At 51.8% G+C, this 12,037-nt stretch overlaps 1 protein-coding gene across 15 annotated transcripts in view; it reads left to right on the plus strand.

Annotated features, from left to right (window-relative positions):
- CUX1 (cut like homeobox 1) overlaps positions 1–12,037 on the plus strand; it is a 374,908-nt gene that overhangs the window by 329,705 nt on the left and 33,166 nt on the right. For 11 of the 15 annotated variants that reach the window (XM_081255634.1, XM_081255632.1, XM_081255622.1 and 8 more), the window contains 2 exons: positions 3,732–4,034; positions 6,379–6,567. The exons of the other annotated variants lie outside the window; for them this stretch is intronic. In XM_081255634.1, the coding sequence (XP_081111760.1) occupies positions 3,732–4,034; positions 6,379–6,567 (492 nt within the window). The remainder of the gene's footprint in view (positions 1–3,731; positions 4,035–6,378; positions 6,568–12,037) is intronic. 15 annotated transcript variants of the gene reach the window in all.

Below are 12,037 nucleotides of genomic sequence, written 5' to 3' on the forward strand. Positions count from 1 at the left end.
AACTTAGCTGGCTAATTCCTATTCATGCCTGAAGTCCCCCTGAAATGTCACCCTCCCAGGAGGTCTCTGATCCCCAGGCCACATCAGTGTCCCCACCCCCCTGCTGTATGCTACGTTCACTGCCGTATTCCCACTGGCCTGACTCAACAGACTTGGGGAATGAGTGAAAGAAGTATGGAATAATGCATCTTTGTTCATTGTTTCTGCTGGCACTTTTGTTCTAAGTAAGTTGATAATGACATATAATTCACATACAGTAAAATTCACTCTGCCCGCATAGAGGCATTCTATGCATTTCAGTAATCAAGATATAGAAAAATTCCATCAGCCTCCCAAAATTCCCTCGTGCCCCTTTGTAGGCAACTCCTGCCCTTCACCCTAGCAACACTGATCTGTTTTCTGTCCCTGTAGTTTTACCCTTTCCAGAATATCATCTAAATGGTATCACACAAGATGTAGCTGTTGAGTCTATCACCAGCATCTTAGTCGTGTGCCAGGAACTATGGAAGAAACAGCAATAAATCATGAGGAGATTTACACTGCGTGCAGGGGAGACCTGTTTTTTTTTTCTTTTGGCCGCGTTGGGTCTTCATTGCTACGCGCAGGCTTTCTCTAGTTGTGGCGAGCTGGGGCTGCTCTTCGTTGTGATGCGTGGGCTTCTCGTTGCAGTGGCTTCTCTTTGTTGCAGAGCACGGGCTCTAGGCACATGGGCTTCAGTAGTTGCGGCACGCGGGCTCTAGAGCGCAGGCTCAGTAGTTGTGGCTCACAGGCTTAGTTGCTCCGTGGCACGTGGGATCTCCCGGGACCAGGGCTCGAACCCGTGTCCCCTGCATTGGCAGGCGGATTCTTAACCACTGTGCCATCCGGGAAGTCCCAGGGGAACTTTATATAGACAAATATGTTCAATTTAATAACTACTTTTTTTTTTTAACATCGAGTTCAGGTTTCCTTAGTGCTGACCATGTGGCAGGTTCGTTCCTCATTACAACCCTCATTTCCTCATTTTTCCTCATTTCCTCATTTTTCAGATGAGGAAACTGGGATGTTGCAGGAAGTTAGGAATCCTATTCAAGTTAGCACCACCAGCTAGTAGAGGCAGCCCCCATCCCCAGGCTCAATGCCTTAGTGCCAAGCCCAGGGCTCCTCCTTTTTCTCTTGTTTAAATTATTTTTAGTTACACAGAAGAGCCCAAAGCCTTGTTCTTTCAGAACGTCTTGTTTTAATCAGAGGGCTCCATTTGCTAATTTTTGGAAAAGAAAATATTTCTTCTTCTCTCTTGACCATGTTTCTTGCTCTGTCAAGATGGTGAGTCATACGGGCACCTGTCCTCCTGGCACCGAGGGGCCCGGTCCCCTCACCAGGGGTCGATGGGAGCTGGTTGATGGGTCTGGTTTTGTGGTGCTTACTGGAAGTAGCTTTCTAGAGAATTGAATGACTTTCCAATGTGATGTTCTGAGCCTGTGGATTCGTGGTGTGTCCAGTGAGGCCGCTCCAAGAACGTGGGCCCAATTCTCCTCTCGGTGACCTGAGACCACGGTGGCACCTGTGTGCACCTGTGTCTGTCGGTGAACAGTTGTCACTCAGCCAGTACAGTTTAGACACAGACTCATGGTGGAGGTGCAGATACCAGCCACCCAGTACATTCCCAGGCCCAGTGGGGTTTTGATCTCAGCCGGGGGGGCGGGGTTACCCTCGTCTGCAGTCACGGTTGGGAGCACAGAGGGACACCAGTAACATGTGGCGAGCACCTCTGGTCGGTTCTCTCAGAGGGTTTTCCTGGCAAAAATGCGTGCAAGTGTCTTGCTGAGGATGCCTGGAAGAAAGAAACATGCCTCCACTCGAGCTATTCAGGGCACCCGCCTGCGCCGGTGCCAGAACAAAACAGGGGTGGTGCTCGGGCAGCAGTGCCGGCCAGTATGTTCTCCAGGCAGCCATGATTCTGACCTTGCTGTGGGTTAAAGGACACAAACCTGAGAAGAAATCTGTTTATCATGTGGGGAATTCATGCCATCCTTGACAGTATACAGTGAGCAAGATGAATGATCTGCCAAATTGGTCCCTCGCCTGGGTGACTCAGGGCAAGTTCACAGTGCAATTCCATTGCTGCTTCAGATTCAAAAATAACGTTTGCTGGGTTTTATATCCAGTTGTATGATGACCTGGAGGTGAGCAGAGAGAAGAAATCCGATTTGTAGGATTCAGACTGCCTTAAGGATTTATATGGACCATTTCTGCTGTTTACGTCCGTCTCTTTTACAGCTTTCACAAACCAGTGTTTTTTTTGTTTTTTGTTTGTTTGTTTGTTTTTAACCTGATTTTCCACGTTGAGGACACAGCATTATGTGATGGTGGACCTCTGTCCTGGTTTAGGACGACAGATGGGTTTATCGGTTGAATTGCAGTTGTTTTATTTGGGATTTTCTTTCTAGGTATTTATACAAAATATCCCTTGTATCTGGAATACATTTCCCATCCTCTTGAGTTGAGAATAGGTTGTTATCCTGGATATCATATGTCCATCAAAGGACACTCCAGTTATACGATCAGTTAAAATTCAGTTACTCTTTAGTTTTACATTTTCTTTAGTCGGGTCGCGGGTGTCGGGGGGGCCGCCCATGTGTGCTCACACTCACTGCGTGGCCCGGCCTCATGAGCTGTCATCTCTATGGGGCTGTAGAGCCCTGTGACAGTGCCTGGCCTGGCCCCTCACACAGGGTGCTGTGGGATGTCCCCGTGTGCCGTGCCTGGTGGGAGCGGGGAGTGGGGGCAGAGATTGCACCCAGACTCTGAGCCAAAGGCAGGTAGGACCGCAGTGCTAGGTCACTTTGCATTTTCTCTATATTTGGAAATTAGGAAATGGCAAAAGCCTTTATTCCAGGCATCCCAAAACTAGAACGGATGTCAGGTTTTACGGGTACTGCTACCAGAGAGGCCCGAAGGGACTGCTCAGCAACAGAGCACGGTGGCACTCCCTGCCGGGCACCTGCAATAAGACAGCTCCTTCTTATGAAAGGAGAGCATGGAGACCTGACTGGCCACACTGGCCCCGTCTCTTCCGGTGTTTGGTGACAGCATGGCATAGACAGAGAGCTAGGCTTTCAGAAGCACATCCTGGGCTCTGGCAGAGAGCAGGGTGGGCACTCCTCTTCCATCAGTTCCCTCCAGGTAGGGTGCCATGGAGCCCTCCGGGATCACAGTGAGAACCGACCTGGGGTCCCAGCTCAGCACCAGGCGGCCGAGGACTTAGGTCTCATCTTCAAGGGTCTTCATTGCTGTGGTGACCACACATCGTAGGCAGCCCTCATTTAAAATACTATGTCCATTCATTTTGTGCTGGAAATTATAGACAAAATAAGTATGCAAATTATAATCTAGCCAAGGTACTTCTGAATTAAAGAATTAAGGGGTTCCATCGGAAGAAATCATGACAGTGATAGCACGTGACTAATAGGACGTATTTTTTAACAGAATGCCCTTTTTGAGCCTTCAGAGACCTTCTCTTTAAACTCCTAGTTTTTCTTCTGTTGCTGTTTTTTATTTTTTAATACAGAAAATGAAAGGTTAATTCTCAGCCAAAAAAACTATGAAACAATTCATTTAAATCCATAGACTGCCATACTGTCTCCTTCTTAAACAGACGTTTAATTAGTAATTCCTAGATACGGAAAGTAGATGCACATGGTGAAAGACAGCTGTTTTCAGCCTCGGTTTTCTGTGTGCTTTGATTACAGAAAGCACTCCAAAGACCTCTGCCAGCTGCAGCCCTGCACCCGAATCACCAATGAGCTCTAGCGAATCAGTGAAGAGTTTGACTGAACTGGTCCAGCAGCCCTGTCCCCCCATTGAAACAAATAAGGACGGCAAACCGCCAGAACCCAGCGACCCGCCCGCTTCAGACTCCCAGCCCACCACCCCGCTGCCTCTCTCCGGACACTCGGCTCTCAGCATTCAAGAGCTAGTGGCCATGTCTCCAGAGCTGGACACCTACGGCATAACCAAGAGGGTCAAGGAGGTGCTGACCGACAACAACCTGGGTAGGTTCCCTCCCCAACTGCTCGGTCAGGCGGTGGCAGGTCGTCTCCTGTCGGGAGTTCTCAGGAAGAGCGAGTGGAAGGGGGGCCTCAGGCTGAGCCAGCCAAAGGGTTTAAACGTTCACAGGCTGCCTGTAAGAACCTAAAACGTCCTACAGTTGTGAGCACTAAGGGTTCATAAGGGTGTTAGAGGTCTAAGGTCAGTCCCAGCCCAGCCCAGCCCCGCCCCTGCGCCCCAAGCAGGACCTCTTGGAAGACAAGCATGCCGGCCGGAGCCAACTCAGGCCATACACTCCGGCCACCAATGGGGGCATGCCCAGTGGAGCTCTGAATCCTGGCGGAGGGGGTGGGGATTGTGCAGACCAGGGCAGGATCAGCCCTGAGCCCAGTAGCATCTGGGTGGCGTCACGGGAGAGCCCAACAGGCAGGGTTCAGATTTGCTGTGAAGGCAAAACTGATCTGAGGGGTGAAACTTTTCACACCAGGGAGACGACTTCCTCCTCTTTGAGTAGAAGAGGCTCCATCGCAGCATCACCCTGGATTTAGAGATGAGAGGCATCTTCATGGTTGCTCCAGCTGGTCTTGGCTTCTCCAGGAAAGAAGCTGCCTCCCCTCCCAGGGTGTGTGAGAGGAGTAATAGACACAAAGGGGGCCAAGTTACAGATGAATTAGGCAGCTTGGTCAAGACCCAGTCATCCGCTTAACCTTTGACCTGGGATCTTGAGGTGTTCATGGGTTAGTCTCTTAAAGTCATAGCAGGATGTGTGTGTGCGTGCACATTTTAAAGGGTGAGGGTCAGTAGCTTTCTTCAGGCTCTCAAATATGTCTGGGACTCAAAAATGATTGAGAGCCACTGCTGTGGAACCTCTAAAAGTAATGCAGATAATTTTCTAAGAATAATCACTTGATTTCCGCCCCCCACCCCTGCCCCATACAGCTGGGTGGGTCAAGCAAATCGTAACTAAGCTGTTCATATATATCGCTTTCCTGACATAACAAGCTCCTTGGAATGAAATGAGATATAGGCTAAACTGAGAGTTTGAAAAGCAGAGAAACCACAAAATCAGTAAATGTATATCTCAGTTAAAATGACTGATATCAAAAAAACTTAATTTCTCAAATCCAAAGCTTTCCATGCAGTAAACTTTTGCTTAGAGTCCCGCTTCTTACAAGGCAGTGCTCTTGTAACTGCTGTGAGTGCAGCTGGGGGTGTTTCCCTCTCACAGATGGAGGACGTGAGCCACAGGGGGAACAAGCCGGTCGTCCACGGTCCCCCTGCACTGCGGGGTAGAGCCGGTGTCATGATCCATAGGCTTTATGGTACCAGACACTGGCCTCTGATCCCGGTCTCCACTTCCACTGGCAGTCCTGTTCATTTAAGTCCTCCCATCCAGTCCTTCAGGTTGTGCCTGGTTCTCGTGCGTACCTTTAAAAGTGGTGGGGGCTTCCCTGGTGGCGCAGTGGTTGTGAGTCCACCTGCCAATGCAGGGGACACGGGTTCGTGCCCCGGTCCGGGAAGATCCCACACGCTGCGGAGCAGCTGGGCCCGTGAGCCATGGCCGCTGAGCCTGCGCGTCGAGAGCCTGTGCTCCGCAACGGGAGAGGCCACAACAGTGAGAGGCCCGCGTACCAAAAAAAAAAAAAAAAAAAAAAAAAGTGGTGGCCCCTCTTCACTGGCAGCTGAATGGCGCTCAGAGAAGAGAAATTTTCTTTCTAAGCCTCTGACGAACATTGCAGACCTAACGCCGCTGTGCTCTCCAGAGCGAAATACCCTCTGATCAGCCTGGGAAGCAGGCTGCTTGAACTGCGGGGACAGACTTTAGAGTTGGAAATGGCCTGCTTTTCAGGAAAATAAAGCTGAGGAGCTCTTTCTTTTTCTCTTTCCTGCTGTGACCTTGGGTCAAGTGGCCTGTTTTCTCAGCAGGACCTGGTAACCTCACTAATCGTGAAAGGAGCCAGTGCAGACGGCCCTGTGGTTTGAGGCTGTAAAAAGGAGGTCTCCCCACGAGCTGCTCAACCTCCTGAGCTCGGCTTTGGGATTAACCACCTCTGATAAAAGCCGCAGGTGTCATCCAGGCCTCGGTTCATCCGAAGCCCAGAGGCTTTTTTGAGAGAAACCTTGTGTGTAGCCAGAATGCAAGAGTAATACTGACTCCATCACCAGTGGAGTTCGTTACCAGTCTGGTTGAGGAAGTGCTTCTACAAAGTGCTCACTCTAAGTCGGGAGCCAGCTGATCAGACCGTGGGTCTTGAACCCCCATTTCTGATTTTAACCTGACACATACTTCTTCCACCAGATCCCTGGGTCTCAGCAGTGATATCACTCTTGGTTCTGTTCTCTCTCTAGGTCAGCGCTTGTTTGGGGAGACCATCCTAGGGCTCACCCAAGGCTCCGTCTCCGACCTCCTAGCTCGCCCAAAGCCCTGGCACAAGCTCAGTCTGAAGGGGCGGGAGCCCTTTGTCCGGATGCAGCTGTGGCTGAATGACCCCAACAACGTTGAGAAGCTGATGGACATGAAACGGATGGAAAAGAAAGGTAACTCCCTGCCGCCTGCCCCAGCCAATTGCTTTCTCATTTATAAACGCGCTGTCGCTTTTAAAGCCTTCACACAGAGCTGAGGAGGCACACTGATCCATACCCAAGGGACTATAAGGCAGGGGGAAGGATTTTTTGAGGATCATCCACCGATGAGTACCTAAAAGGACTGGGAAGATTTGTGGCTTTTTCTGCCTAGCAGCCTGAATCCAAAGGCATTTAGCCCTGGGGGGAACTGTGATAATTCCTCAGTCACCCTGGCGACCAGTGTACCTTTTTCTTCTTCAGGAGAATAAGGCCACTTGGTGGTGGCTCCTTTGTTGTCTTTTGTTTTGTTGGATGGGTGGGGTATTAAAACACTTCATCGCACGTGTACCATATGGCAGGGCTTCCACAAAGAGGTGGTTTAAAAATGCATTTGTAAATAAGATTGTAAAGTCTCTGGTTCAGAGAAGTTAGCCACCTCCATGGAGGTCGCCCAGCCTGGAGAACAGCAGAGCAAATTCCTGCCAGGACAGACCTCTCTCTTGCTGTTACGTTACAGTCTCTGGGGCTGTAGAGGATACGACCTCCTAGAGAGCTAAGAGCAGCTCTCTTCTCCAGACACATCCCAAGCCCTCTCAAATGCTGAGCAGCGTTCTGCTACACATTACGGCACAGAAGAAACCCTGAGGGATTTCCTTGGTGGCAGGAAGTGACACCTGCTCTGTGTCCTGGTTTGCACTGCACGTGCTGCCCCTTGTCAGTGAGTCCTCCCCTTGGAGGGGACAGTCCTGGGTCACCTTTAGTGCTGCGAGCTCACCTGGTGGTTGCTGAATCCCTTAGATGTGGAAGAGTGGGCACCAGCTGCTGGTCTGGCTGCAGGAAGCTGTGACCACCCCCCTTCCTCAGCTTCTGCAGGGGATCTCACCAAAGAGTGGGCATCACAACCACCCGTGTGACTGTGCCCGGCCCCACACCCAGCACGCCTGAGCCGGGGGTGGGTGGAGCCCGGGCTCGTACCCTCTGAGTTCACCAGGGGCGTGTGATGCTCACCTCCAGCCGGGCATCACTGTCCTCACCCAACCGGGGAAAGGGCTGGGCTCTGAGGGTGAGGGAGAGTCTCTGGCCTAGAGACTTCTAGTTTCAAAGTGCCTCCTATTTGCAGACACTGTGCTGAGACTTCACTCAACTGACATAACTCCATCCAGTAAAGATGTTATTATCCAGGAAAAATGAGGCTCTGGCATCATGAAACTTACCTGACTTCAAGTCGGCATAAGCAGGAATCCAAATGTGGGCTGTTAGGCTTCACAGCCAGTGCTCTCAGATATGCATGTGTTCTGCTGCCCTGGGCCGAGCGCCTGCCACGCCGGGACCACGTGCCCAGGCAGCGGCTGCCACGCCAGCCGAGGCCCTCCGGGGGGCTCCTGCCCTGCCCACCCTCAGACTGCAGACCAAGGCTCTGACACAGGCCGCAGCTGTGGGCAGCTCCAAGCAGCTGCAGGCTCCAGAGGCCTGGTGCCACATCACACCCCCCCGCAAAACTGTTTGACTTTTGATCATGGGAAATTTCAGACATAAAAGCAGAGAGAATGGTATCGTGAACCCAGTACCTCCATCACAGACTTTCAACAAGAGTCCACCCCAAGCAGTTCTAAAGCTGCGTGCACTCTGTCAGAAGGCATCCCTCCCGAAGGCCACCTCCTGTGCACAGGCCCTGGCCGGACCACTCCCTGGTGTGCTTCTCCTGGGCCAGTAGGAAAAGACCTCAGCCTCCATAAACAGATCTCTGGGGGCTTCCTAGGCCTCCACTCCCTCCTGCACAGGCCCTGGGCGCCATCTTGTGTCACAGAAGAGTTACTGTCTCACTGGGGCCCAGGCCCCTCCTCACATCCCAAAGTCCCTGAGCAGCCGCAGGCCCCCTGTCAACTCTCGCTGGTAGGGATGCTCATAACCAGTCCCAGCAGGAGGCCGAGGCATCTGACCCCTCAGACACAACAGTGGGTGACCCAGGGCACAGCACTTCCTGTGATTTCCATAGACGATCGGTCACCCGCCCAATGCGAGGGGGCTGGCTGGACAGACCAGGCTCATTTCTTTGAAGCCTCTTGACTCTTCACCACATTCATTTTAGGGGGAGAAGATCTGCTTCTCAATTATGTCTGAGTTCTAACCATAAAATGGCATGTTAAGGAACTCCCTAGCCTAAGTTTCTGCATCTGTAAAATGGACGTAATACTTTTTCCAGTTGTAAGGATTAGAATGTACCTAGTATAACAACCAGCACATATAAGCGCTCACTAAATGAGAGTTATTAAAATAATTTGTATCCCTTTAAAATAGATGAAAATAAGCTTTGCCCCCAGTCTAGCCTAGGTTGAAAATTCTGCACCAGGCAATCCAGACTGTAGGATTCCCATGTATGCTGCGCTTCCTCCTCTTCCGTAAAGCTTTTGCTGCTTCTCCCTTTAGCGCAAATCTTTTATTGTTCTCCTTTTTTTCATTCTCGTACATCTCTTTCTCTACCCTAGTCCGCCCTCTGCTTTCTGTTCCCTTCATGAGATAGCCCTGAACCTACGTGTTCACACAGTTCCAAGCACGTGGAGACAGACAGACACACACACACACACACACACGCAGCCTCAGCTAGCTCGGGGGCTGGGCTCCCCTCCCTGGAGGCTACAGATGGACCCTGATAGTCTTCTGTGACATTTGAGACCCACGTGTCAGTGCTGCTGAAGTGTGTCTCCCTGGCTTCCCTCAGCTCCCACGGACACAGCCCCAGGCCCCACTCCCATGCCGTGGCCGGGCAGGGCAGAGGCGGTGAGGGGGGCTGGCCACCATCTGGCTGGGCAGGGCAGGCAGTGCTTCCCAGAACAGACTTAGGTCAACCTCAGTTCTGTCACTTACTAGCTGTGTGACCTCAGGTGAATCACTGAACCTCTCTAGGCTTCAGTTTTTCTGCCTGTAAGTAGGAATGATACCGATCTCTCTCCCGTAAGGTAACTGTGAGGACTAGATGACAAATGTCCGCTGCTGAACAGATACTGCTCTTACTACTCCATGCCCTTTGAATTAAATAACACTGTTTCTCAACTTTCCTCAGTTTTAAGAAGTTTTAAGGAATTTTCGGACCGTATTCCAAATTAGTTCACTAGAATGACCTCTGTGGATGATTCGTTTGCTCAAGAAGTCCAAATGGTTTTTAAGTTGAAGCGTAGTTGGTGATTAATGACACGTAACAGAAACGAGCAGACGAAGCACATGCAGCACTGGTAGAGCAAATATCTCCTAGGAATCACCCCCCATTTCCCTCGCAGCCCACTCAGCACATCCCCAGGTGACAGTCGCACCTGAGTCCCTGAGCCTTGTCTCAGGCCCGCTGCCCACCGCTCTTAACCCTTATTCCACAGTAAAAAGACACATGAACAGCACACGTCCTCCCCTCGCGCCAGCTGCTCTGCCTTCCGGGCCACGCGTTTCCTGACCTCTGAGCCCTGCTCTGGCCGCTCCTCCACTCCTGGGTTAGGAGGCTCCTCCAAGCTCGGTCCAGCAGGTTTTCTCGAAGCCCCTTCTCACCTCCGTCCGCCACCCTCCTGCTCACTGTCTACGTTTTCTCAAGACTGTGGCCCCTGGATCAGCGCCTTCCTCCACGCCCATGTCCTGCCTCACCCAGGGGAATTTTAAGACCCATTTGACCTGTCCAGCACCCAGGCCTCAAGTTCTTTGACCTCCTCAACCCTTGATTCCCCAAATTGCATCCTCGCCCACAACTAGCCTACCTCTCGAAGCCTGAGTTCAGGTCCCCCGTCACTGACCACATTCCACTGTCCGTCCACCTTTTCACGTTTCTCCGTTCATCCCACCTGACCCCAGATAGCCTCCAGAGTCTGGATATCCCCTCCCAGGCTTTCCCCCAGCAGTTTGCCCTCTGCTGCCCTCTCTCCTTCCCCAGAACACCACCCCCCGCCCCGATCCCCGCTTTGGTACTCTGTGGCCATGATACTCTATCGCACACCTTTTCATTCCTCATCCCCCTGCAAGTCCCAGCCTTGGGTTAGTGCCCTGCCCATCTTCTTCACCCAACCTCCTTGGCGTCTGGGACCTACACGGGTCGGTGCCGCCTCAGATTTGTATCTCCGGTTTCAGTAGGGTCCTCTGTGCTTCTCTCCACCCCTGCCATCACCCCCTCCATCCCCACCACCATTTCTCACCGACCTCTCTCAAGACTCCATTTCCATCTCTTCAGATCACCCCTCCTCCTGCCTTCCTACATTATAAAGAAAACCAAGGCCGTCAACTCTCCCCACCTCAGTCCCTATAAATGTGTCTGTATGTCCACCCACTCCACCCTTCCCCTCCCCTGCTACTCCTGTATTCAGGACACACCTCATGCACCTCCGGTGGCTGTCTCCTCCCTCACCTGTAGCCCCAGTTCTCTCTGTCTTCTCCCCCATCAGCTTGGAAACATCAGCTCTCTCTCATCTTTAAAGGGCCACCCTCGACCTGGGACTTCCCTTCTAGAAGCCGTGCTGTCTCTCACTTTTCTTTTACAGTTAGGCTTCTTAGAATAGTAACTCCTGCCCACTACCTCCACTTTCTCACCTCCTGTTCACTATTAAATCCACTGCAGTCTGGCTTCTGCTCCCACAGCTCCACTGTATCTGCTCACCGAGGCCTCCAGTTACCTCCTAATGTCTAAGCACCCGGGACATCCTGGGTGCTTGTTGGACCTTCCTTTCTGCAGCACTGACACAGGGACCCTCACTCCTCACTCATCCCTTCCTCACATCACTGTCTCCTGGTTTGCCTCCCGTCTATGTATCCTTCACGGCTGCTGCTTCCTGGGGTATCCTCTGCATGTGGGTGTTTTCCAGGTTTCCATTCTCGGCCTTGCTCTTTTTCATCAAGGTCACTGACTTAACTACAAGTTCTGTTCTAGTGGTTCCAAGTTCCTCTCTCTAGCCCGGACCATTCTCTGAGCTTAACACCTGTTTTTCCAACTGCCTACAGAACATCTCGACATGGGTGACCCAGAGACCCCTCAAACTCCACGTTTCCAAGACGAACCATCATCTTCTCCCTTTAATCTGCTCCTTCTGTGATACCCAGCCCAATGACACCAGCACCCACCTCGCCTCCCACGCCTGAGACCAGGGGGCCGTCCTCAGCGCCGCTCACTCTGGTCCCTCGCTGAGTCAGCCACCACGGCCTGTCAGTTCCACCCCTCAGAGCTCCACCATCCGTCTGCTTTTCTCCAGCCCCATCACCACTGCCTTAGTGCACGTCTTTATTCTTCTTGCCTCCCGACTGAGCTTCTTCCTTCCAGTCCTTCCCACTCCACCCTCCGAGCTGTCGCCAAGGCAGCCATTCAGAAACAGAGAGCTGATCACATCATTCCCTTCATTAAAATCTTTTCGTCTCTTCCCACTGCTTTCTAGGTAATGTCCAAACTTGTGGCCTACCCTGGCCGCCCATCTCTCCACCT

This window comes from Mesoplodon bidens, assembly GCF_964165515.1.
Source record: "Mesoplodon bidens genome assembly, chromosome: 15".
NCBI lineage: Eukaryota > Metazoa > Chordata > Mammalia > Artiodactyla > Ziphiidae > Mesoplodon > Mesoplodon bidens.